At 37.8% G+C, this 27,574-nt stretch overlaps 1 protein-coding gene across 1 annotated transcript; it reads left to right on the top strand.

Annotated features, from left to right (window-relative positions):
- Positions 1–2,326: 2,326 nt before the first annotated feature.
- LOC142098417 (uncharacterized) lies at positions 2,327–27,574 on the top strand. The gene is made up of 10 exons (XM_075181262.1): positions 2,327–2,331; positions 3,018–3,151; positions 5,791–5,865; positions 12,631–12,692; positions 14,782–15,037; positions 22,628–22,837; positions 23,020–23,051; positions 23,716–23,992; positions 24,928–25,107; positions 27,220–27,574. Exons 1-10 carry the CDS (start codon positions 2,327–2,329, stop codon positions 27,237–27,239), a joined length of 1,251 nt encoding a protein of 416 aa, XP_075037363.1. The 3' UTR covers positions 27,240–27,574.

Genomic DNA, 27,574 nt, shown 5'->3' on the forward strand with positions numbered 1-27,574 from the left:
TGTTTCAAGACCCTTGTGTGGTTTTGGCCCCTCAGTACAGAGTGGCATTCGGATTTCCCAAAATATGAAAAATGAATTAATTTCCTTTCAAGTGCACATTTCCATATACCTGCATAAAGACCATAGAGGTTTTATACAAGAGTCTCCAAGATCCTCACCTAGGCGTCTGGCTCTCCAATTTACGCCTAGGGGTTAGTTTGTGTTTATAACCCTATTGAAAGGAAGTCAATTAGCTAGGAAAATACAGGATCAAATACAATGGATGTCTGTGATCTGCATATCTTAAGCTGGTCTCTGCACAAAGGGTTTACCTAATTCAATTACCTCCTCCTGGGCTCATTTGGTCACACATTTATCTGAATTGAAGATCAGGTTAATTTAGGTATTCATGCAAAGATTTATTTTGGGTCCTGACATCCAATATTCTATTTCAGCATATCAGATTTATGCTCTCATCCTGACACTGTGCCCCAGTGCACAAAGCAAGGTCTACAAATACATGGTTTGATGAGTTTGATGTGGAAGAACTTGACTGGCCCGCTCAGAGCCCTGAACTCAATCAACTCCATCAAACACCTTTGGGATGAGCTGGAACGAAGATTGCGAGCCAGGCATTCTCATCCAACATTAGTGCCTGACCTCATAAATGCTCTACAGAATGAATGGGCACATTTCCCACAAAAACACTCTAACATCTTGTTGAAATCATTTCAAGAAGAGTGGAAGCTGTTATCGCTGCAAAAGGGGGACCAATTCCATATTAAAGTATATGTATTTGATTACAATGTAATTACAGTACTTGTTGGTGCAATGGTCAAGCGTCCGAAAGACTGCAGCGAGCTGGCTGGCTAAAATTAGTAACAGAATAGCCCCACAAATACAAGGCAGTTTAATAAAATATAAAACCCCCATGAAACATAGTAGCACAGCAGTGAGCATAAATTATCTACATGCAGTTGCTGAATGCTGAAAATGACCTTTCTGAGTGTTTTCAACAGATTGACACCAGTATTAAAAATAAAAGGTCATTAGACAGACCTCGGCATAAGTAGACATTTATATACATAGATAGATGAAGGTGGTCTGTACCCAGAAGAAGAATGTTGAAATCCTAAATACTCAATAAAATTTGAATGTTATAGGCCATCCATTATTGACAGTGAAGCTACAAGAAGAATAAGAGGTCATTAGACGGCATCATTAGGCATTTAGACAAGTAGATAGACCAAGGAGTGCTACACTCATAATAAAATTGATGAAAGACTATGCACACAATACATTTTGAACAATAGACAGCATGCTTCATGGCAAGGGAATCCATCATAGACAGTGAGGCTACAGTAGCAGGCAGAGGTCATTAGATGCACAGCGGCATCAGTAGACTTTTAACAGATTATATTCCAAGGCAAAATTTGAATGGCGCAAAATGGAATTGTCCTTGGGCCTCCCACATGTTGAAAAGAACATACACATAGTTTAACAAACCAACAACTTCATTGCCAGAGACTGACACTTTTGTGGCTGAAGTGGTTGTTGGTTGTTGGGTTGAACTGGATAACCAGAGGGGAGAACAGGAAGGCTGTGGAGAGGAATCCTAAAATCACTCTCCTGCAATGTTCTCCCCATAGGGTAGAATGGTTAACAAACAGTGTTGACTTTCAAGGTCTATTCATTTATTTTATTCCTCGGGTAACTTTATGCATACCACACTGACGCCTACTCTTCCTCATTTCTTACAAATTTTAATTAACTTAGCAGCAGGTTCACATTAAAGATGACTGCCATCTTGCATATCCTGAAAGGACTGCAAATTAATTAATCACATGGTACTTTGTAACACTGGCTTAAGATAAACAACAACATCGCTATTACCTATATTTTCTACATTTAGCCCATGAACATCATTGACTTATACCTTATACCATAAGACTGAAAGCTGCATGTTTGATTGAGACATTCCAACTTTTTTGTTTTATATTTACTATTTTGCCTGTCAAGTACTTTGTGGATAAACCTTGTGTTGCTCTGATAAATAGGGTGCCACTGATTGATCCAATCTAGATGAACTTGAGTAACAAGCGGTACTGACATGTGAACGTATGACACTGTGCGCAGCACATCAACCCCTTAGGGGGAGATGAGAGAGCTCTACCTTTATGCCAGATCCTGTCCTGTTGCAGCATTAAAAAAGACAAATTATATGAACCTGTAAAAAAGCAAATGGTCATCTCACCAGAGACCTGAAATATTCCTAAAGGATCCTGGGAAAACAGGAGGAAATTCTTTACATTGTACCAGTAAGCTCATTAGACCACTGTCTATGTTTATGCGGTGAGTTGTATAACACCATATAATACTGCCTTCTGATACAAAACACACACATTCAGTGACAATATTCCTGTTTTAATTTATTTGGTGCTTATAATGTTTTGCATGGGTAAGTAATATAATGTAAACTTTGCTATTACTTTTCAGTGTGCACTACAATATACGTTAGTGTCTTTTCCACAATAACTATTTAAATATTTTTTTTTACAGTTCTAGTATTTTTTTATATGGTCTATGCAGGGCCTTACAGTTCTAGAGAAAACCACACACACTGGAGCAACAACAGCCAAAAAATAATACATTTCATCTCTAAACTGTCCATAAAAGCTAACCTACCCGCTCCAAACAGAGCTCAGTTATTTTTTATTTAACTTTTAAACCTAATTCATGTTTCTCCAGCAGGGGGCCCCTGTGATCACTTGTAGCACCACATTCTGTATATACTGCACTCTTTAAAGTGGCATTGCTCAGCCTGAGTCACACAATCTTATTTTATGTGTATGTGTTTTATCTAGTTAATGTATTTTATGGTTTGTTTTGGGAGGGTTTTTTAAAAAGATAGACTCAAGGTTATTTGTGAATGTATTTATAACTTTTATTTTAATCCATAAAACACACATTATTCCATTCTACATGCTCCTCACAGTGGTGACTTAAAGAACTAATGACATGTTGTTTTTATATTTAAGATATAACTGGGAGCGCTGGATGTTACAAAGTGAAAGAGAAACTTCAGATGATCACAATAGAAGAAACACAAAGTCGACAAGAAGTCAGAGTCCTGGAACTATGGAAGATAATAAAGTAAATGTTCTCAAGAGAGGTGAGTTTTATTCTAGACAATGTAAATTATAGCTGTACTATATTTACTATTACTAGCTAGATACTGAGAACTAGCCTAATTTAATAAAAAAATCTGTTTTGGCGGTTCCCTGATTGTCACATATGTAATACATTCTACTTTGAGCTGATTCTTTTGGGCCACAGAACATTGGTCTAGTGACACTCGATGTTCCTGCTACAAATGTTGTTGAGGAACATTGGTTTGAAGTGTAAATACAGCCCGAGAGAGAGAGAGATCAGGAAGAAACAGAGAAAGACTAAAAAGATTAAAAAATAATTGAAAGAGAGAAATAGGAAGTTTTAATCACTGGGACATTCAATATTTATTATGCAATTATTTATTTTTTAGATTATATTTATTATAAATGAAAATTAAGGGACAGTCTTAGGGAGAGGGAGGGGAGTCACACCTAAAAATCTTGTAGATGGACATGTTCTTAGGTTACAAGAGATGTGGTGAACAACAGGTTGTGGCACAGACATAATGGATAGTTGGAAGCACATTGAGATGAGATGGGGCTTCAGATGTAGGATGAAGCACAATTATACATGGCTTCATAGGTTTGGGGAACAAGTTAATAAATTGGCAGATGAAAGCTGCTAAGGTTGAGCTGTTGGAGATAATAAGCCTAGCAGCAGTGACGATGATTGACTGACGTGGAGACAGGTTGTTAAGGAAAATGCCTGTTAACAGAGTTCAAATAGTAAAGTTGAGATATATTGAGTATTTTGAGCTAAGATGGGGAAATACATTGTGGATGGTGATATTGCATCAAAAGCTAAAATATCAGCTGTAGTTTAGGGGTCACCTCACCATGTCATTCATACCAACAAATAAACTTAATCTTTAATTATTTGCTTTCAACTTAGAATCTGCGCAGAAGAGTGCAGACGACGAGTGTGGTAATACATCTGATGACTATGTTTCAAAAATGCCTCTAATACCACCAGGTAAGATGTCAGCTGGCTTACACTGATCACATCATGGCGCCAGTATTTATAAAACACCAACATTTTATGCAACATGTTTTAAGGGGTAATACATGGAAAAACTACCAATAATAAAAAGGCAAAAAGCGCTTTGTGATAAGAGCTTACAATCTAAATTGCAAAAGGAACAAGTAATATACAAGATGAGGGCCAAGTGGAACGTGTAGGAAGTAAATGGAAAGTTTAAAGGATGATGGTGGAGTAAGATAATCCAGGGTCAGTTTATAGCAAATACGTAAAAGTTTTGAAATTAGGGGACAGTCTTAGGGAGGGGGGGTATTCAAGATAAATAGAGTCGCTCTATAAACATTTTATAGATATGTGTTAGGAGGTAACAAGATTTGTGGTAAACAACAGGTTGTAGGACAGACATAATGGATGGTTGGAGTTTATTTTGAGATGGGGCTTCAGATGTAGGGTGAAGCACAATTGTGCATTAGTTTATAGGTTGGGTAACAAATTAATAAATTGGCAGATAAATGTTAAGGTTGTACTGTTGGGGAGATAATAAGCCTAGCAGCAGCGACCATAATAGACTGACGTGGAGACAGGTTGTTAAGGAAATTGCTTGTTAGCAGAGTTCAAATCGTAAAGTTGAGATATATTGTGTATTATGAGCTAAGATGGGGAAATACATTGTGGATGGTGATATTGTATCAAAAGCTAAAATATCAGCTGTATTTTGGGGGTCACCTGACCATGTCATTCATACCAACAAATAAACTTAATCTTTAATTATTTGCTTTTAACTTAGAATCTGCGCAGGAGAGTGCAGACGACGAGTGTGGTAATACATCTGAATTTGCTTCAAAGATGCCTCCAATACCACCAGGTAAGATATCATCTGGGTTACTGTGATCACATCATGGTGACAGTATTTATAAAACACCAACATTTTATCAAGCACTGTTTAAGGGGTAAAACATGTCAAAACAACCAATAATAAAAGGGTGAAAAGCAACTTTTGATAAGAGCTTACAATCTAAATGGAAAAAGGAACAAGTAATATACAAGATAAGGCTGAGTGGAACTAGTAGGATGCAAACGGAAAGTGTAAAGGATGATGATGGAGTAAGATAGTTCAGGTTAAGTTTACAGCACAACACTTTAAGGTTTAGAATTTAGGGGACAATCTTATGGAAAGGGGGGTTTCCAGAGAAGTAGAGTCACTCTGGAGAAATCTTATAGATGTGCACGTTAGGAGGTAATGAGAGATGTGGTGAGCAACAGGTTGTAGGACAGACATAATGGATAGTTGGAAGATAATTTTGATATAGGGCTTCAGATATAGGATGGACCACAATTATACATGGCTGCACAGGTTTGGGGAACAAGTCAATAAATCAGCAGATGAAAACTGCTAAGGTTGTGCTGTTGGGGAGATAAGCCTAGCAGTAGTGACCATGATAGACTGACGCGGAAACAGACTCTTAAGGAAAATACCTGTTAACAGAATTAAAATAGTAAACCCGAGATGTATTGAGCATTATGAGCTTAGATGGGAAAATGCATTGGTGATGGTGATATTGCATCATAAGCTAAAATATCAGCTGTATTTGGGGGGTCACCTTACCATGTCATTCATACCAACAAATAAACGTAATCTTTAATTATTTGCTTTTAACTTAGAATCTGCGCAGGGGAGTGCAGATAATGATTCCGCATCTGAAGACAGCACTTCAGGAATGCCTCTAATACCACCAGGTAAGATATCAGCTGAATTACACTGATCACAATATGGTGCCAATATTTATAAAACACCAACATTTATCCAGCACTGTTTAAGGGGTAATACATACCAAAACAACCAATAATAAAAGGGTTAAAAGTGCTTTGTGATCTAAATGGAAAAAGTAACAAGACACAAGAAAAGGGCTTACTGGAAACAAGTAGGAAGCAAATGGAAAGTTTAATGGATGATGGTGGAATAATAGAATCCAGGTTAATATTACAGTAAACAATTAAATGTTTAGAAATTAGGGGACAATCTTAGGGAGAGTGGGAGAGCGTTCAAAATGTAGAGCGACTGGAGAAATCTTGTAGTTGTACATTGTAGGAGGTAGCAAGAGATGTGGTGAACAACAGGTTGAAGGACAGACATAATGGATGGCTGAAACAGATGGAGGATGAAGCAAAATTGTTTAGAGATTTGTAGGTTTGTGTAACTGCAGTTGTACTTTTGTGGAGGTAAAAACCTTAGCAGCAGCAATCATGATAGACTGACGCGGAGACAGGTTGTTGAGTTCAAATAGTCGACCCAAGATAGATTAACATTATGAGCTAAGATGAGGAAATAATTACCATATATGGTTTAAGTTATACATACAAGATGAAATTGCAGAAAAAATTCAATATTACAAAGTTGCAACAATATGTGAGACACTAAGGGTCTGATTCATTAAGGCAAGCAATGCAAAACTTTTCTCCTGGACAAACCATGTTATAATGCAAGGGGTGCAAATTAGTTTATTATATTGCATGTAAGTTAAATACTGTCTGATTTTTCATCTAACACACAAATACTTTATATATTTATTTGTACACTGAAATTTAAAGTTGATCTAGTACATGCCCTACCCCAAATATAAATCTGTCCACACATTTTAAATTTACCTCCCCTCCAATGCAACATGGTTTTGCCAAAGTGCAAATTTACTTTTTTTGCTTTGCTTACCTTAATGAATCTTGCCCCCCGTAACTTACACGTATGTTGCGTGTTTAAAAAAAAACATGCAATTTGAGTGCAGTTTCAGCCATATTCAAATTCAAGCTTATCTCAAGGTACGTTTCAATTTAACTCTTGGTGGAAGTATTATCTGCCTAAACAGTACTTGCTATACATACACATACAGAACAGACTGCAATATACACACATGTGTGAGTACTATAAAGTTCACATCAGAACACATAAAACTTTTATTTTTAAAAGATTTCAAATAACAAATGTTAACAGTATAGTCAAAAAATATTTTTAATTATTAATTTTTGTTTGTTTAATTGTTTCAATGTCAAATATGCATTTTGATATCGTATTTTAGTTGCATACAGCTGTTCTTTGATACCTTCTGGCACGCATACGTGTATCTTCCCTCCCCCATTATGCCCCTCAAGTCAAAAACAGATATATTGTGTGTTAGTTTTAATTAGAGACAACTGACAACCGTGTTTTGGTTTTGGTTTTGGCAAAACCGTCCTTGCGTGTTTTGGTTTTGGTTTTGTTTGGCAATTTTGTTTAAAAATCAATTTATAGCTAATAAATTATGAAAAAAAAACAGTTTAATCCCTTGTAGGCCATCCTTAATTCTACGCACAAACCTGATTGTCTTCCTCTCCATCTTAGCCTATTGGCAACGCAGCCATCGTCTTTGGGTGTATATTACACGCTACACTTATAGTTAAATATAAAAAAAATGGACAAAGGCAGTTTGGTTTCTGTCTGTTTCAGCCCCCCTTCCCCTACACTTGTAGTTAAATAGAAAAAAAGCAGCCTGCATAGACTGTACAATAAAATAGAAATGGACAAAGGCAGTTTGGTGTCTGTGTATGTATGACACCCTACCCTTATCGTGAAATTGACAAAACAGCAGCCTTTCGAGACTGTAAGTGATATAGAAATGCCCCAAGTCCCTTTCCTATTTGGGGAAGATTACACCCTACACTTATATAGAAAGTTTTAAAAAGATGTTATCGTCATCATCTTCAGCTTCATCCTGACCCTCATCAGTGTGTACATCATCATCACAGATTATCAATTCATCTCCGCTTGAATCCGCCATTAGAGAACTGTCAGTGCTTGGATGTCTTTGATGGTAAAGGCCTTCCTCGTGGTAGGCCTTCATTTTTATGAACATCATTTTCTCAACATTTTATGGAAGTAACCTCCTACATCGATCACTGACTAGGTTCCCGGCTGTGCTGAAAACTCGTTCAGAGTACACACTGGAGGGTAGGCAGCTTAGGTATTGCAAAGCAAGTTTGTACATGGGTTTCCAAATGGCCTGTTTTTCTTCCCAGTAAGAAAAGGGACTGTCTGACATTTACATATCAATTACCTCTTGAAAATAATCCTCCACCATCCTTTGCATGCTAAAACTCGGATTGGATGGAGTTATCGCAAGGTCACACGTTTTTTTGAAAAATCCTTCAAACCAGCCCAGATGTTTAACTGTTTTAGTCAGCCTCCTGCATCTTCCCTGCTTCGCTTTGGAAAATTAAATTTTTTACGAGCAGCAGCTGCCTGAGAAACGAAGGAAGAGAGGTCATCAAGCCAAGGCCCAGTTTAGCAGACAACTTTCTGACCAATAGTTCCTTGCAAAGGTTCACATCTCGCTCATTTTGAAGCAAAGACTCAATGTAGGTCTTAAATCTTGGATCAAGCACAATGGCCAAAACGTAGTGATCCGAGTTCAAGATTTTAATAACTCCAGGATCACTGTGAAGCGAATTAAGTACTTGATCTACAAGGTCAACATACTTTGCGGAATTGCTTTCTTTCATCTCCTCCTTCAGTTTCTCAAGCTGCTTTTCCAATAGTCTAATTAACGGAGTGACTTGGCTCAAGCTAGCAGAGTCTGCACTCACTTCACATGTCACAACTTCAAATGGTTTCAGCACCTTGCACAGCACAGAAAGAATTCCCCACTGTGCAAGAGTGAAATACATCCCCCCTCCTTTCCCAATGTTATGGCTTGTGCAATATGCTTGGATGGCTTTGCGCTGTTCCTCCATCCTCTGAAGCATGTACAGGGTGGAATTCCACCTAGTTACCACCTCTTGCTTAAGTTGGTTGCAGGGTAAGTTAAACTGTTCTTGGAGCTGCTGCAATCTCCTACATGCTGTGGCAGAATGCCTGAAATGCTCTGAAATTTTACGGACCACCGAAATCATCTCCTGAACCTCACGGTTATTTCTTAGGAAGCTCTGCACCACCAAGTTTATGGTGTGAGCAAAACAGGGAATGTGATGGAATTCACCCAGTTGTAATGCCCGCATTATATTGTTGGCGTTATCAGAAATTACATATCCTGGGGAGAGTCCGAGTGGTATAAGCCATGTATCAATCACATCTCTTAGTTTGCGTAACAAATTGTCAGCTGTATGCCTGTTAGTGAAGCCGGTGATACAAAGAGTGGCCTGCCTGTGACAAATGTTACGTAGTGGTGTACATGCTGCTGCTGTTCCTGCTGGTGAAGGTGAATGACCAACCCAGTGGGCTGTCACAGTCATATAGTCTTTGGTTTGCCCACTTCACCTTGTCCACATATCTGTGGTTAAGTGGACAGTGGGCAGAATGGCATTTTTCAGCGCAATCACTACATTTTTACACACTTTTTGGTATAGTTGTGAAATAGCTTTATGGGAAAAATGGTGTCGTGATGGAATTTTGTAACGCGGACACAAAACATCAATTAACTATGAAAAAACAGCTGCGTTTATTGGGGATATTGGACGCAGATCTAATACTAGAGTAGTAGCCATGGTGTCTGTGATTCTATTGGCGACTGGGTGACTGCTGTCATATTTGCTTCCACTAGCAAATGATAGTTTCACAGTTAATTGTTGTAATGTAGGACTGCTCTTTTTCATGGCCTTCTTATGGGAGGAATAATCACCCCCCAGCAGCAGCAGTTTGACTAACGCTTAAACATTCTTCAGAGGACTCAATTATAGTGCAGGAGTCATCCATCCTTACCAAGTAGGATGTAGGGCTAACTCCGATTGCTACTGAGGATATTGATGAGGATGGTGTATTTTGCAGCCATCGGGATTTAGGTGACAGAAGGGTCCTAGCTGATGATGGAGTGCTTGTAATTTGTTTGCCAGAACTTTCAGCTTTTCCCAAAACCTTGCCACGAACTCTCGTCAAATGGCATAACATGGATGAGATTCCAAGATGGTTAAGGTCCCTCCCTTGACTGACTGTGGCTTGACATACACTACAAACGGCTATACAACTGTTGTCAGGATTTGGGTAGAAATAATTCCACACATAAGAAGTGGATTTTTTTGTTTTATGCCCAGGCATGACAATGGCCTTTTTCTTGTCACGTGCCAGAACTGCTGCCACTGGTGCAGGACTTACAGAAACAACCTCATTCTCTTCAACATCCTCATTAGCGCCCTCATCGTCTACACAAATCTCCCCCTCATCCTCTTCTAATTCCAAAGTGGCATCCTCAATTGGTGTATCAACGGCTGCACTTGGGCTGCTCAGGCACACATCAGCAGAAATGTTGGAAGGGCCCTTCTTTATGTGTACACTATCAGAATGCTCACGATTACACATACCACTGGTGGATGGACTCTCCACAGGGATTGGTGTCATTTTTGATTCTGAGCATACATTTTTCTCTAATGCCTTACTGTTTTCTTGCAGCTTGGCTTTCACACGTAACAGTAGTTGTGCACCACTTTTGGATTTCAAATTACTTTTTCTTGCTTGGTCACGAGTGACCTTACAAGAAGAAGGCTTAGTAACATTTTTAGATCTGGCACTAATAGAGAAAAGCGAAGGCCTCATTCTTCTTTCCCACTGCGTGTGTAGAATGGCATGCTGGCAATTTTTTTTTTCACGGCAGTAAACTTTTCATCAGTTACACCTCTTTTTCTCTTTTTTTTTGGTGGTTTTTTTTCCCTGACATAAAAAGACTATGTATTTTTACATAGGCTTTACCAGATGACGTACAGGGAAGACTAACATCAGGACTGGTGCAAGCAGCTGCTTGTTGATCATGTTCATTTGTGGACTGCTGTGAATCCAATTTAATGAAACCTCAAACACTTGTAGTGCAAAATATTAAATTGATAGTGCTGCTAGACAAGACTTTCAGCACCAGAAAAATTTTTGTTTCACACTGGGGAATATGAGACACCCCAAAACACTTGTAGGGCAAAATATTAAATAGATAATGCTGCTAGATAAGACTTTCTGCAGCCAGAAAATAGTTTCTGGAGGATGGAGGAGGGAATATGACACCCCAAACAGTTGGTAATGTTTGCAAATATGCCTCCTCTATCCTCCTCTCTTCCTGCTATAACAATTGCTAGAAGAATTGCAAGAATAATTGCTCTCTCCCTGCTCTAATGCTGCCTGCGGCGATGGATTGCTGTAGAGGCGGGGATTTATGGATTTCAAATATTGCGAGAAACAAGCTCCGACATCCAACGACGTCACAATGACGTTTTGCCTCGATTTCGATTACCCTGCTATAGTGCCACCCACCCCGACTGGTTTGCCTAGTGCTGGTTGCGTTGATATCGGGGGGGGGGGGGACCCCACACATTTTTTTCCTGATTAAGATGCAACCAGCAGTAGACTGGCAGCGCTAGGGTTAATAGTGTTTAGAGGGGTGAGGGGCATGCTTTAAAAAAAAAAAAAAACAACTGATTTTTTACATTATACAGCTGCCGGGTCCTGCGTCTGTATAACCCAGCAGTGTAACAGTGATGTGATTGCTAATCTTGCCTAGACAGCAGCGTTTTGTATCTGCCGATTTTAAATACAAACTCAGATGAGTTTGCAAAATTGCAGCTTCATACATTTGGTGATTTGTATAGCTAGAGTTGCAAAAAGTCGGGACTGCGATTTTGAGAATGGAGATTTTGAAACAAATACTTCTCTGGTGATTTTACATCAAATTGCTGTTTAATACAACGGCGAGTTTAAACTCGACCAAGGAAATCGCTGGAAATGAAAAATCGCAGCTTGATACATTTACCCCATGGAGTCTAATGAAGGGTAGATAATCACCAGAAACCCCCACAAGGAGGTATGGGTTTAGCTGCTATACCTCCTCAGTTCACTGCCCTCCAAACAAGTATCGGACGTTACTGTCAGATGGACGAAATCAGGTGCTAATGAGGTGGAATACACAAGATAGTGAATAGCCTGGAACTCACTGCCATGTAATCCACACTTTAGCCTCCTCTTGTCCCAGATTGGAACTAACAAACCTGAAACCCTTTTACAGTTTGCGCCACACGTCCCTCTCTAGGAGGGGAATAAACATAACCATATGGCAATATACTATTACAATATGCTGGCATCTCTTATGGAAAACCCCTGTCAACTTCACTGCTGAGTCAAAGTCACTGTGAAATACATTGTGCAATTGATCAATATCTAATACAAAATCAGTGTTAATAACTTTTAAAATCAATGTGATATATATAGGAACAAAGTTGTGGTGGGCCAAGATGTTAAGTCATGGAATAGGGGTGATCCAAACTGGAGGTTTATTGTAAAGGCACTAGTCTCATAACATGAAATTATGTCCATTGATGTATTGAGCATTAATATATACACTTGTTTTTTTGCTATCATTGTATTATGCGCTCATATACAAAACTAATATATTGGTCAACTATTGAGCACTCATTACCTGTTACATTGGTGACTGTTCGACATTTAATTTTTCTGCACTTTATTAATGTGAATCTCATTCTCTTTTACATTTTGTACATTTACAGAGAACTGGACCGTTAAAACTTTGGTGGAAAATACTTACAGACCTTGCTATGCTTTATTTTGTGTAAGTCAATAGTTACAGCGATGATTCGCTTTGGTAATAGAGTAATAAAAATGTGCTGTATAGTCTGAAGTGCATGGTGGGCAGAACAGTGACTTAGTGGTTAGAACTTCTGTCATACAGCTCTGGGTTCATGAGTTCGATTCCCAACCATGGCCTTATCTGTGTGGTTTGTGTGGGTTTCCTCTGGGTGCTCCGGTTTCCTCTCACACTCCAAAAAAACATACTATTAGATTAATTGGTTGCTATTAAATTGACCTTAGTCTCTCTCGGTATGTGTGTGTTAGGGAAATTAGACTGTAAGCTCCAATGGGGCAGGGACTGATGTGAATGAGTTCTCTGTTGCGGAATTAGCGGTTCTATATAAATAAATAGATGAATATATAATTTTTACATATAAAGAAACTGGGCTGTTTTGAGCAATATATATATATATATATATATATATATATATATATATGCCACCAGTTTGAGTTAACAAAAACAGTGATGATGTCACAAATATAACACTAATAAAGTTTTTCATTGGTCCAGAGTTTACAATGTTCCTGTAGACTGCTGATCATAAGTCAGTTCATTTGATCTCTCTTCAATTTGTGCCTATGTGTCTTCCTGCTGAAATAACAGTTTAAACTGACCCATAAACAAAGTGCTTTTAAGTATTAATCTCATACCATTCATAACTTGCGATCTCTATGTACAATCCCTTCCCTATTGACACCGGATTTCTGCTGGTAAAATATGGATTAACATGAGACCAAACTCCACACATTTTTGAGGACCTGAACCATAATTACCTTTACTGTAGTATTATCTATGTATAATTAATTTCTAATACACTTACTAATAAATGAATGTGGATTGAAACTTAAATAAACGTGTACTATTTGTAAGTGTGAATGTAAGTGTGTGTTGTTTACCTGTGCGATTTCGTTATTAACTGTAGCATACTAATTGCAATTGCACGGTAAATCAATAATAATCAATTTAGCTGACTTCATCCAATTATTTGACTTCAACATTGCGGGTTAGGAGAATGGGGAGTACACCTGCTTTTATGCCCATGCGCAGAAACTAGATATTTTGTTTTGCAGGACAAGATAATTTAAATGAGATAAAGAGTTGGAGAAGACACAGGATGAGGATGAAAAGCTGGAGAGGACACATTTACATTGGCCTTGGCTGCTTTGTGTGGTATGAGGAGGTTCACAACCTGTATCTCTGCCCACAAGGCCTGGCATTTTCTGCCACTTGTGAGGTTCAGAAGATTGAGGACATATTCTACACATTCCAGATCCACTTCTCTGGGGAACGTTGATCAATGTAATGAAATCCTTCTCACACACAGCAAAGACAATCCAGATGTAACCTCACTTCTTGTATTTTCCACCATGCAATTTCTAAGTTGTATCAGGAAATCTGGAATGCTAGGTGCAGATTGATCTTCGGGGGGCAGTTCAGTGGGCTTACACCTTGAAATGCACTGGGATTGTAGTCACAGTGTGGGTCCGTGCTTATTGTGGTTGTATAAAACATTATTGTCACTCCAACAGGTTCCAGATAGAATTAGAAGATTTACAGCTAATTTCGTCCATGGATAATCAGCTGCTCTTATAACAGACAATGTTTTTGTTTATTGACATTTAATTACATATCACAGTTTTGTTTTCCACTTGGGTTGGACGTTTTACATGTAAACAGAAATAGATAAAAGTAAACTACACTCATGTTAATCACACACCACAGAAACTCTTTAGCTGTGCTGAGCAAATAAATAAAAATATCTTTAGACAGTTATAATTTTTAGCCATTTACATCGTCTCTATTGGGTATATTTACTAAACTGCGGGTTTGAAAAAGTGGAGATGTTGCCTATAGCAACCAATCAGATTCTAGCTGTCATTTTGTAGAATGTACTAAATAAATGATAACTAGAATCTGATTGGTTGCTATAGGCAACATCTCAACTTTTTCAAACCCGCAGCTTAGTAAATATACCCTTAAATCGCTTTCAAATAATGTCAGTTATACATTTTTATTTTCATTACTTATTATTATTTTTCGCTGAAACATCTTATTTTGTTTATTACAGATTTTCACACAGTCCACAGATAAATGTCTGGTGATTATCAAAAAGTCCAATACATGTGGGTGGATTGAAGACTTGCTACAATCAAACAACTTCAGTGAGTTTGAGGCATACGAAGAAATCTCCACATCTGGCATACATGGGGACAGCACACTTAAATGTAAAGTGTCCCCCAGCTTCTGTGCTATTTTTTGCTTTGAGAACAACATGTGGGAACCTGCATTGCTTGAAGAAGTAAAGATATTATCGTCTTTTTACGGTAAATAACTCTGCCATGACTTATAGTATACAGTATATTACTGTTTGTCAAATATACTTAGTGAGGATATGCAAAATGTATTTTATTTAATGCCAAATAAGGAGACAGCTCAGTGCCAGGAAATAACATTAATGTAACACTCCTTTCCCCAGTGTGTCTGTGGGAAGCAGTGCATATACTTTCATTGTACCAAATATCAATCTTCACTTAATATCTTCTGCACAGTGCCTCCATTTAAGTCAGGATTCAGTTGTATCTTCGCTGGGTAATTGTCACTCACCGGACCGTGAGTGCCTCTACGCTGGTGCGTGGCTCCCTAGCCTTCCTGCCGGCACCTATCCTCAACCGCGGCCGTCCGCCACCCTGATGGACTGCGCATGCGCAGCACCCAAGAACTCTTGTGACCTTTGCTTTTAATCTAATTAGTTGATCAGGCAACTCTCCCTGCTGCCATTCAGCGTCTCTGCAGTCCCTGCATCTTCCTGTGGACAGACTGTTCTACTGAATAGCGGTATGCCTATTTGTTATTGACTTTCCACGTTTACTATGCATATCCGCTAGGACTAGCTTCTCCTCTCGGCAGCGGTATCCATACCCGCTATAGACTGTTATTGTTACGCTGCATATCTGTGCTGAGCAAGTCTCTTTACCCAGCAGCGCCACACATACCGTTATAGACTTTGCTGGATACGCTGCATATCTGTTGGGATCAAGTTCCTCTGTGCTCTCAGTGTCTTCATCCTATTACCCTTTGTATGCCTCCACTCATCGGCACCTGTTCACGTCCTCACCTATTAAGCAGTGGTACAACTTGCTGTACGCAGACCACTGACTTTCCCGCTACCTACCTGCACCTGGACAAGTCTTCTCACCATAAGCAGTGGTACAACTTGCTGTACGCAGACCACTGACTTCCCCGCTACCTACCTGCACCTGGACAAGTCTTCTCACCATAAGCAGTGGTACAACTTGCTGTACGCAGACCACTGACTTTCCTGCTACCTCCCTGCATCTCCTCACGTCCATCCTGATCTCCGTGTTCAAATCTGCTTTTCTACAACAGCAGCTAGTCGCTGACTCATTGACCAAGATAGCTGCAAGTCACTGACTTTCCTATTCTCTATTGGCATCCTCTCTCCATCTGCTGTGATATATGTTCCGCTAGTCACCCTGCTACCAGAGGACCGTTGTGTTAACTTCACCGCTCTGGTAAGCCCAGTCATCTGGTGAATTCCTGGGCAAGACTCCTTATGCCCGTGACAGTAATGTTGAGTGGATCTGCAACACCAGAGGGAGACTGAGGACCCCTCTGTCCACCTACTCACCACCTCAGATACACAAATGAAATCTTAATATTACAGAGTGGTTTTTAGAAGCCACATTGGCACATTTATTTGCTGAGTCGTGGATTACAAAAGTATTTATTTCGTTTCGCTATTGGCTGTAATTTCTTCTGCAATCTTAACACAATAATGTCATTTTAATATACATTTGGTCATGGTTGCAGAGTATTTCAGGACATTGCTCTGATGATCATCTGCGAGATCTGTCCACTTGTGTGATTAGTTACTCAGGACAAGACGGCATGCAATAGCATGTATAATCTATAGGAAAGCAAGAGGTGATGCAAAGGAAAATAATAATAATAATAATAATAATAATAATAATAATAATAATAATAATTTATCTTGGAATAGTTATGTTAATATCTTTTTATGTTATTAGAAATATTTTTATTGGATTCTGTAAAGTCCAGGCAACCAATGTAGGGACTGACAGAGAACAGCATCAGTTGGTGAGGAACATTATTATAAGGCTGCAATCAAAATAGGTTGTAGAGGTGAAAGTCTGCTTAGGTCAAGACCAGTAACAATGGATTTGTATAAATCAATGCAGGAGATTATGAGTGCTGAATTCACAATTTTTTGCAGTGTCTTGTGGGAGATACATGCAAATTCTGGCGATATTTCTTAGATACATGTAATAGGATTTGTAGACATATTAAAATGATCCTTGAGTCAAGGGTTACATCTAGACAGTGAGCTTGAAAGGTCAAAAAAAATATAGAGTTGTTAGAAAAATATCCTAGGTTGGCTAGTGGAAATACCAATAGCTCAGTTAATAAAATATTGAGTTTGGGGTGGTTAGATAACTTCCAAGAAGAAAAGGTAGAAAGTCATTCAGTAACATCGGACAAAACAAATGGTGAAAGATCCAGAGAGGATATATACATTTTTAGATTTTATTTTCATAGATACGGAAACTGAAGGAGCTTATTAGCTTTCCAAGAGAAATGGTATAAATATGATAATAGCAGAGGGCCTAGAACTGAGCCTTGTGGTACTCCAAGTAAGCATAGAGGAGGTGGATACAGAAAACTAAAAAAAAACAGAGTGGTTTGACAAGATGAGAACCAGGGGCCTGATTCATCAAGGTACGCAAACTCATGTTTCCTACTTTGAGTGACTCAAACCCTTATATTTGCGTTGGAGTTTGAGATTGAGTTGACTTTGAGTGACGTATCTGCTCTGTTTGCGCTGCGTATGTGGTGTTTTACATAGCTCAATTCCCATTTAGCAGATGCGTAGGAGTTTGCGTACCTTGATGAATCAGGCCCCCAGGATAGGACAGTGTCCTGAAGACCTAGGACATTTTGTATAAGCATTGAAGTGCAACATACAAGATAGGTCAAGGAGTATTATAAGCAAGTAGTGACCTTTAGATTTATCAGTAATGAAATCATTAACCACTTTAGGCAGTGCAGAGTCTGTGAAATGTTGGTAATTAAACCATGACTGTAAATCGTTCAATAGGTTTTGTGAGGAAAAGAAGTATGTGAGGTCAGTGTAGGCGAACCCTGAAGAAGTTTGTAGACCAGTTGGAGTTATGAGATGGAATGGTAATCTGACAACGTTTTTGTGAAACTTTTATTTTCAGAATCGAAGAATGTAATGCATATGTATATAATGATGGAAAGATGCCAGGGAGACAAATACAAATGTTAGTTAAGACTGGTTTGAGCACAGGATAATGAATTTATTTTTAAGGAGGTACAGTGCAGTTGACATGCAGAAGAGTGGGAGTGGAAGTATATATTAGAGATTTTTGTTGGAACAAAATGAAATGAAAGTTCCAGAGGACGAATGAAATTAATTGAGTAAGTTGTTTTTCAGGGAAGAGGATACCATTCATATCAGATCTTGTCCATCTTGTCCACAAAGTAGGACGCAAACAGTTATTGTAATCAGAGGGGTTTGTATGGGATAGTAAAAGTAATCAGATTGGTATGTATGGAAGAGTTGAGAAGAGATTTCAATGTATTAAAGAGGCAAATAGGAGTAAGATGACTGAAGAATGTTTTTGGGAAAATGTTCATTCTCCTTTTGGGAGAGATTTTAAAGGTATAACATTTCCTTGGTGTGCAATAGCCGAGGCTGTGAAAGAAATCATAGCTAAAGCCACTTTGTGAAGGACTGTTTCTAGTGTTTGCACTTAAAATGAGGGACTGCAAAATTAAGGTAGGAAAATTAGAATTTAGAGAGAAGTTGTTTTAGAGAGGTGGCTAGTTGTTATTGTAAAGTAAATAGAACTGAGATTTCTGTGTGTATATGATGGCTTGGTTAAGTTAGAGTGCAAAGCGGTTAAAGAGGTATAGGAGAGATTGTAGGTGATCAGGTGATAGTTTGAGAAGTAAAGGAGTGTTAAAAAAATCAGAAACTGAACAAAGTTGAGACAATACAAGATCAAGGCATTAACCATCACAATGAGTAGTGGTGTGAGATGATATTTGGTCCACCAAGAGAGATATAAGAGGACAAGTAATAAGGGAGTGAGACTGAGCAATGAATTTCTGGGAAAAACAGGGTTAAAAATTTAGATAGTTTGCACTTTAAAAGGTTGGAATGTGAGTACAGGAACAGGTGGAAGAACTTGACTGAAGCTGAGACAACTGTTTTAAGGGCTACAAGTGTGAAGTGCCTGATTGTGTGAGCCATGTTTCTCTATTACCAGAAGAAGAAGGGTGAGGTTATTTTAGGGGAAGGGGGGAAGAAGCCATGGATAGGGGTTAGTTTTGTTGTTTGTTAGGGACATATCATGCTATATGTGCACTGAAAACAAGCGTACAACAGTTTATTGCACAACACCTTCCTGGTTCAGCAGCTGTTCAGTATGCTGCTAACAGGGCACAGTTTTAGCATGTCTAAATAGGTCTAAAATATAGGAGTCAGCTCCAAAAGTTAATTGTTGGTGTATTCTGAGCCATATGAGCCAGGTGTGTTATGCTGAGGTATATCTGATGCCAAGTATGCAATACTACATCATATATGGTACATCATTAATGTGCTGAGCCATGACTGGTGACAAATACACAATATTAATCTATATCTGCTACCAAATTACTGGCGCCAAGTATTATATGTATACCCACATCTGATTCCAAGATTATTGTGCACAGCCATATAGGGTGCAAAGTCTAATTTGCAGACATATATCTATCTGGTTCCAGTGATAATATGCAGAGCTGTAAGTGATGCCATAACTATTATGCAGATCCATCCATATGTGGTGCCCAATCTCAACATCAGTTATGCTTCTGCATAATATAATTATTAATCAATCCCCATACTGAGCTCATTCCAGCTAAAACACTGTGACAGAACTGGCTGATAGATGCTCAGGAAGGATTGGGGGGTACGTTTATTTTAATTATTGAAAACAAAATATTTTTTGGGGGAAGGGGTATGTGACTTGAGGGCCTGGGCAATTACCTTATTTTCCCTCCCCCTCCCCAACACAGTTCTGGTCTTGGCCACATTGCACATATATCATTGGATTACAGTGATCCCATTAAATCAGATTGAAATTGAAATTGGCTGCAGAAGCTACCCTATTATTTAAGAGCCTGCTAATGACTTTTTTGCGCAACAAAGGAAATGAGGTACAAAGTTTACTTAAAGACCGGAAACACACAACCGTACACACACCCAAGCAGAAAAAGGGGTATTACATAAATCAAAGACTATCAGTGGCATTTACACCTGCCCTGTAGAGGGTGCAAAACATAAGACTGATAATAAGCATGCTTACAACAAACACATGATTTGAATCATCCTTACCTTAGAAAGCCCTTACTGTACATGACCTCCGGGACTAATAAACAAAATTAATTAAAAAAAAGGGTATATTTATTTAAATAAATAAATAAATAAATAATAATAATATGCATGACTTACCTCTGCAGCTGTTGGAAGGCACTAAGGCACTATTGCTGTCCCTCTAAATGGAAACAAGCTATATACAGCAACAGCAATGTGGGGTGGCTAAAGGAAAATAGTAATCATAATAAAAACTATTAAAAATAAAAATATGTATTCATCAGAGCAGAGTTTATGTTTAAAAAGGAACTGGTCCCTTCTGAAAACCAAACAAAATTTGTTGAAATAAAATGAATAGTAGCACCACCAGACCAACCACAAACAGCGAAACAATAAAAATACCCAATAGTCAACCCAAATATAGCAGTATATATATATATATATATATATATATATATATATATATATTATACAATAACTAGACTCCAATAGGTGCTCTACTTGCTCCCCGGTTAACAATATTAGTGTTAGACATAAGCCATTATTAAACCCTCAATATGAATTCCACATGTACAGGTGGCTGCCCACTTCCAATTACTGGTAGGTTAGTCCAGAATAAAACAATGCAGAAACAAAACAGGGATGGGCGCCTATCAATATTGTCCAAAAAAGTTCACTTCTAGGAGCGTACCAGATAAATGAAGAACATGCGCGTTCCAACAATTTGCAATCTTGTACTGGTCACTTCAACCCCTTGGATTCTCTCATATGTCAGGGAGACAAGAAAAAAATCACACATGGTATAATCAAATGTACATAAGTGGGTACCTCCACCACACTGCACACTCCTTATGTGAATCTGTGTACCAAATACAAATATAAGAAGGTTTATCCGTATTTTTGGAGGTCTTCACCAGGGTCCCTCTAAATAAACTGATGTGATCTATAGAGGTTAAATAGAACCAGATAAACCGTGCAATAGAGCCTCAAGCTGTGCAGACCATCCACATTTATAAGTGTAACTGCGTACCAGACATAAAATCTTTATAGCTTATCTGTATAAGCTCCACGTACTCTATAGCAGGTCAGATATTCTCCAGGTCCCAGAAAAATGCCACGTACCTGTCACCTGCTGCAATGTGGATGGTGTGCACAGCTTCAGGCATTCAACTACAGCTTCCACTCCCATCAATATACCACAAAAAAAGTGAACAGTGACTAAGTAATAATGTCACTCACTTAGCCAGTCAGTTTATTATCATTCTAATAATAGCATTACTTCTATTTATAGTGTTGTTACCTTTGCATATAAACACATATATATGCAGCTGTTATTACTACTATTATTTATGCTGCTATATTTGTTGATGACTATTGGGTATTTTTTATTGTCTCTGTGGTTGTGCAAAGTGATGTTGTTTTTTTATTTTATTTCAATGAATTTGAGTGATTTTATTAGTTTTATTAGTTTTTCAGAATTGACCATTTCTTTTTTAAACATAAACTCTGCTCTGATGAATACATATTTTTATTTTTAATAGTTTTTATTATTATGATTTCTGTTTTTCGTTTTTTACAATTAGTCACCTCACAGCACAGTTTCTGTATATAGCTGCCCATTTCCTCTGCCATTCTGCCTCTCAAGTCATATTGAGTAATGAGTGTAATTTGTGTTCACATATAAATTGCATGTAATTGCATCCATTTCTATAAGGGCCGTTTCTGGACATGCACAGAACTATTTCACGGAAGATACGCTATGCAAACGAACATACGTCTGAACATAAATCAGACCATTTGTGCCTAACCACGTCTTTCAAAGAAATCTTTGTTTGCATCCCAGTAACCTGATTCAATGTTTTAATTTGTTTCTATCACATTGTGGAAGTGTGCAATTATTCCTGAATATTGCTCCTCTTACTAAAAATTCTAGACTATGAATATTCTTGTCAGTGATACTACTTGCATTTTATAGCGTGTTTTATTTTCTGTTTCTCTTTTTAACAATTTTATTTTTGCTATTGTATTAAAAAATAAATAAAACATTTATTGCATGCTGTAATTTTACAATTCTTTTGCACATACTTAAAATGTAGGTATGGTCGAAGAATATCACTTAGTTTCTTATTTGATGCACTTTCTAGTTTTCATCATTACCATAAGCCAGACTATTCCCTGTTGCAGATTTTGATAGGTCTGTATATCAGTGATGTCCATAACAAGTCATTTGCCTTCCATTTATTTTCAGTAGGTTCTATTCTGTCCCTTATTATTACAGTTTGGGACAAGCTTTCGTAATACTTGCACATGACCTCAAGCTATATTCTAAGTAAGTAGTGAGTAGCAGGTAATAAAGTTGATAACAGAAACAGAGGAACAGAACCTGAGAAGAAATTACAATAGTTTTAGCCCTTGTGTTACACTAAAGTACATGTTGTATCCTGTATCTGATGCATAATGTAACCACCATCTATGTCTCTTACATGGGGACCAGACATGAAGAATGTCATTGTACTGCTGGGTGGAGGTAGCTCGGATCACAGTCTGTCTGACCAGAATATGACAATGACATCATGGTGTAAGGAACAGAAATATAAATGTAGCTTTGAGATTCTTCACCTCACAGACAGTGAAATCACCTGGTATAGAGATCATCTGAAGTCATATGAGAAGAAGATGGAGGGAATAAGGAAATTATTAGAAGGTAAAATGTTAGAACTCTATTGTTGTTACAATGTAATTACTTTAGTGTCCTTCATCAATATCTGTATATTGCCAATAAATTATATGTTTACCATTTAGCGTCAGTACTGTCGATCTTATGTGTTTGTCTGTATCACTAAAAGATTGAAAGTAATTAAAGCATTGTTTTGGATTTTTTTGTAGATTCATCTTATAACACGAGGATTTGGATAGTGGTAAGAGATAATGTTTTGCAAACCATATTTTTTAATGTTAATGTTATGATACCTCAGAAAGAAACATATTTGATGTGAATCTCTGTAACGAACCTCAGGTTATAGTTTGAGGAAAGTGTTTTAGGAGATAGAGATTAGTGAGTGGATGTAATTAGATACTATGTACTTGGTGAGTATCAGTCATTACAAGTCAGTGGACAGCTTAGTGTTTGTAGTACTGATATGCTGCACATGTTGTATATTTGTGGAATGAAAAAATGTTATGTCCGTCCTTAACTCTTATGTTTCCAAACATTTTTATATATTACATATCTGATGCGTTTCTGGAAATGGGACTGTTTTTACAATGACACTCCCCTGATAACAGATTGTAGGACAAAAAATGTATTACTAATGTAAACATACTTGTCTTAAATCATTTTCTTAGAATAAAAGGCTGACATGTTCCAATTTTTACCAATGGTGCAGTGTATAGCTCTTTATCTGTGCATTTTAGCAAAATCTAGTAGATACTTTTTCTTATTATTATAATTTAAGGAGGGATTCTTTCAATAGAATGAAGTTTATTTGGCAACATTTATTTTCATGTTAGTGCACTTAGTATATATGTAAAAAAGCATTTAAAAAATGTAGAATAATGGTAACATTTTATGGTCTGTCTCAGGGTCCAACCAAACATACAGTTGGAATCATTACAAGGTCATCAGAGAATGATTATGAGTGGCTGAATAGCCGTCTGCAATCTGGATCCTTCCAGGCCATTGTACAGAATGTCCGACCTTGTTACATCTCTAACAATAGATCCCAGCAGTTCAGAGATGAGGTCTCTCAATGCACATTTGGGATCCTGTATCACACCAAGAACAGAGGGAGGATCAATATCACTGATGTCACTGACTCTCTGTATGATGAAGAGCTGCAATATATGTCTGAGGAACTAGGTAAATGAAAGAGAAAATAATAAACCCGCACTGAACTTAGACTCTCAAATTTACTAGTGGAGTGTATTCAGTCATCCAGTCTACTGTAGATGATGGTCCATGGATCATACATATACATAAACTCAGAGGAATGTTTTTGTCAGGGCTCTGAAGAGTCTGTGGAACTGTTTAAAATCATACTTTTTATTTATTAATATTAAAACAAAAATGCTAATTCAATTATTTATTAAAATAGTCATTTACTTGGAAGCTTTGACGATAAATTACATAACAGTTCAAAGACAGATTGAGTTGACCACTAAATGTGCATCTTGTTTCCAGCATTAAGCCACATATGAATCTATTAAGTCTCCCATATTTTTCACATTTGACCCCATGTCTCTCCTGCAATCACTGAGACCAGTAAACAAATAGTTAAGTTTATCCCACCTAATGCTACTTCAGCTGCCTATAGAAAGGTAATAGAGACAGGCACAAAGAAGACTAGTCTGAATCTCTCCTCTTTTATCTGTATTGATTATAAAGTCACCAAAGATTTGGGGGCTCTGCATTAGAAACCCATCAGAATATTGTGAGTCTTCTTAGCATAATCAACTCCAGAATGAAGATGGAGAATTATGTAGTGTAGATCAGTTACAAAGATACTCTCTGTATTGTCTGCCAATTACTAGAAAGCTCTCTGTATTGTATATAAGTAATAACAATTGCTGTATACTATATGGGTCACTTTATTGCTCATTGTATAGTATATTGGTCAATAGAATGCTCTCTCTATTATGTATTTTTCACTAGAATGTTTTGTATATGGGTCACTAGAGTGTTCAGAGTGTTGTATATTGGTCATTAGCATATTCCCTGTATTGTATCTTCGTTTACTTCTTCATATTCTTTACTGGTTATTAGTGAATGAGAAACCTTCTGTCCTTTGTATTTAGGAAAGAGCAAAGTAATTGTGGTGGTTGATGATCTAGAGAACAGCAGCGATAAGGAGAAGAATCGGATTCTGGAATTGCATCCAAGCATCAAAGCTAATGCTCAAGATATGTTCATGTTCACCTCCGATGAAAAAACATTTTCAAAGAAACTTGTAAATATTAAAAAGATGATGATAAGAGGTAATATTATAAGTGTTTGTCACAGCTTTCCCCTGCCAGGCTGCCCGTGATGTGTGTGAGTCTGAAAAGGGTAATGTCACCAAAGATACTGTATATGTCAGTCACTTCCTCACAGGACCCTGACTACGTATCCCCCTAAATCACTGCACCTCTCTCTGCCCCCAGCACCTTGCTGTATGATAAATAGGGAGTAACCACAATCTAATACTGAGTTGCATATAGAAGCCACAAATCTAGCAAATTAAATACAATAGGGCTTAACAATACTATAGTAATGTGTTAGCATATATTCTAATCAGAGTTTAAAACAATGATGATTACATGTGAAATTTAGTCTGACATAGTATAGTCAAAATTTTCCAACATATTATACAATGACATAAAGTAAGTAAATATACAATACAGTAATAAAATACAATTTGATTAAAACAGAAAAATACTATGAAACATACCAATAGGCCTCCAGGAAGTTTAGAGAATGAATCTGGTACCTCACAAGAAGAGATGCTGTCTTATTGACTTTGCAAATTAAAATTGAAAATATATTTTTGTCCTAGATAAGCACCTTTCTTTTTTAAAGGGGGTTAAGGAGGGAACAAAGTCGAGTCTGTAGATGGGTGTAAGGCTAGACACTGAATATAGTGATAGCATGGATTAAAAAAAAACTTCCTGTAGCTTGCAAGGCATAAACTACAAAGCCCCATAGCTTCATTAGAAGATGATAACACTGCACACTTACTTACAAATGGTGATGGGGTATTGTGTACAAAGCTCATAATTATTATTCATATGTACTTTATACTGCAATTAAATGCAATTGGTTCAGAGGCTGAAACAGAGCTGAGTCAGCAAAATATCAGCTTTTAATGATAACAGAATACCTAAAAAATACAGTGAAAAGAGCAAAGACGTTGAAAAAAAGGTGCAAACTTCCTGGATAGTGCAATGAATGCCAGGGGGTAAAAACAAGAAAATAAAGGGTTTCAAAGGACTAATGTGAGATCTATGATTCTGAGTAATCATCTTGACTCTTGCAAAGCGATGAGAAAAATAACTCAGATCAAGAGATACAATTAGAAATATCTGATAATGAGGGTTATGCAAAACTAAATGTGGACAGACAAAGAGCAATACCTGTTATCACTATACATAGAGAAGGACACGCTGACCATAAGGATGATGCAGAGGGAGATGCTGGATGGTACAATGCACATTGTACAGAAGTAAAGGAAATCCGGGAGTATGCACAAATAGGACAAACAATATATACAGAGGACTGCAGAGCCACAGTTAGTGTGTGTGTGAGACTATGGGATGAGGGGACAGTTATAGGAAATGGACCAGTGTTCAGGGTTTACCTAAAAATATTCTAGGGATATACAGTACTGTGCAAATGTTTAGGCAGGTGTGGAAAAAATATTGCAAAGTAAGAATGCTTTCAAAATTAGTGTGTTAATAGTTTACTTTTATCAATTAACAAAGTGAATGAACCGAAGAAAAGTCTAAATCAAGTGTGTATTTGGTGTGACTGCCCTTTGCAGCATTTTTTCCACACCTGCCTAAAATTTTGCACAGTACTGTATATACTACAGGAAAAGGGATCTCATCACTAGATAAACCAGAATGTTTAAAAAATATAGCTTCTGGGATCCAAGAGATAACTAGGACCATTCAATAGCTGTCAGGACCAGAGATTATCAGGGCTGCATCGAGTCCTTTCAAAGTCTCCATGTTCCTGGTTAAAAAAAAATGGATAGATCATTGCCCATGACAGTGGATTACAGTGTCCTAAACTGACAGGTGCCCCCTCTCAAAGCAGATATGGGGGTAAATGTATCATACCCCGGTTTCTTCAACTCCCGCGAGTTCGGCATCTTCGCAGCTTAAATATAAAGCAGCGCTGCCTTGTAAAGGGAAGTTTGTAAAGTTTCCCTTTACAAGGCAGCGCCGCTTTAAATTTAAGCTGCGAAGACGCCGAACTCGCGGGAGTTGAAGAAACCGGGGTATGATACATTTACCCCATGGTATCTGTTATAGAGACAATAGCAACAATGCTGGTGGAATGTTATGCACGGATAGACCTGGCTAATGTATTCTTTTCACTCCCTATAGACCCTGCTCAGCAAGAATAGTTCGCCTTCACAAGGGATGGACTCCAGCACAATTTCAGTATGACTCTGTATGGTCACCTACACTCTTATATCATTTGCCATGGACTAGTGACTAGGGACTTAAACACGCTCAGCCTGGATGTGATCTACCACTATTTCATGGCCTCATGATCAGGGAGACTGAGAACAAAGTGAAAGAAGTCTTCCCTACTTATTGCTCACATAGGGCCTCATTTAGTGTTGGACAATGTAAAAATGTATTATGAACCACATACGGCCACTTGCATCTGGAGAAGTGGATGGGGATCATTCACACACAGGTAGCTTACAGTTAGAATGTACACATGCAAATTAAG

Source organism: Mixophyes fleayi, chromosome 7 (assembly GCF_038048845.1).
Source record: "Mixophyes fleayi isolate aMixFle1 chromosome 7, aMixFle1.hap1, whole genome shotgun sequence".
NCBI lineage: Eukaryota > Metazoa > Chordata > Amphibia > Anura > Limnodynastidae > Mixophyes > Mixophyes fleayi.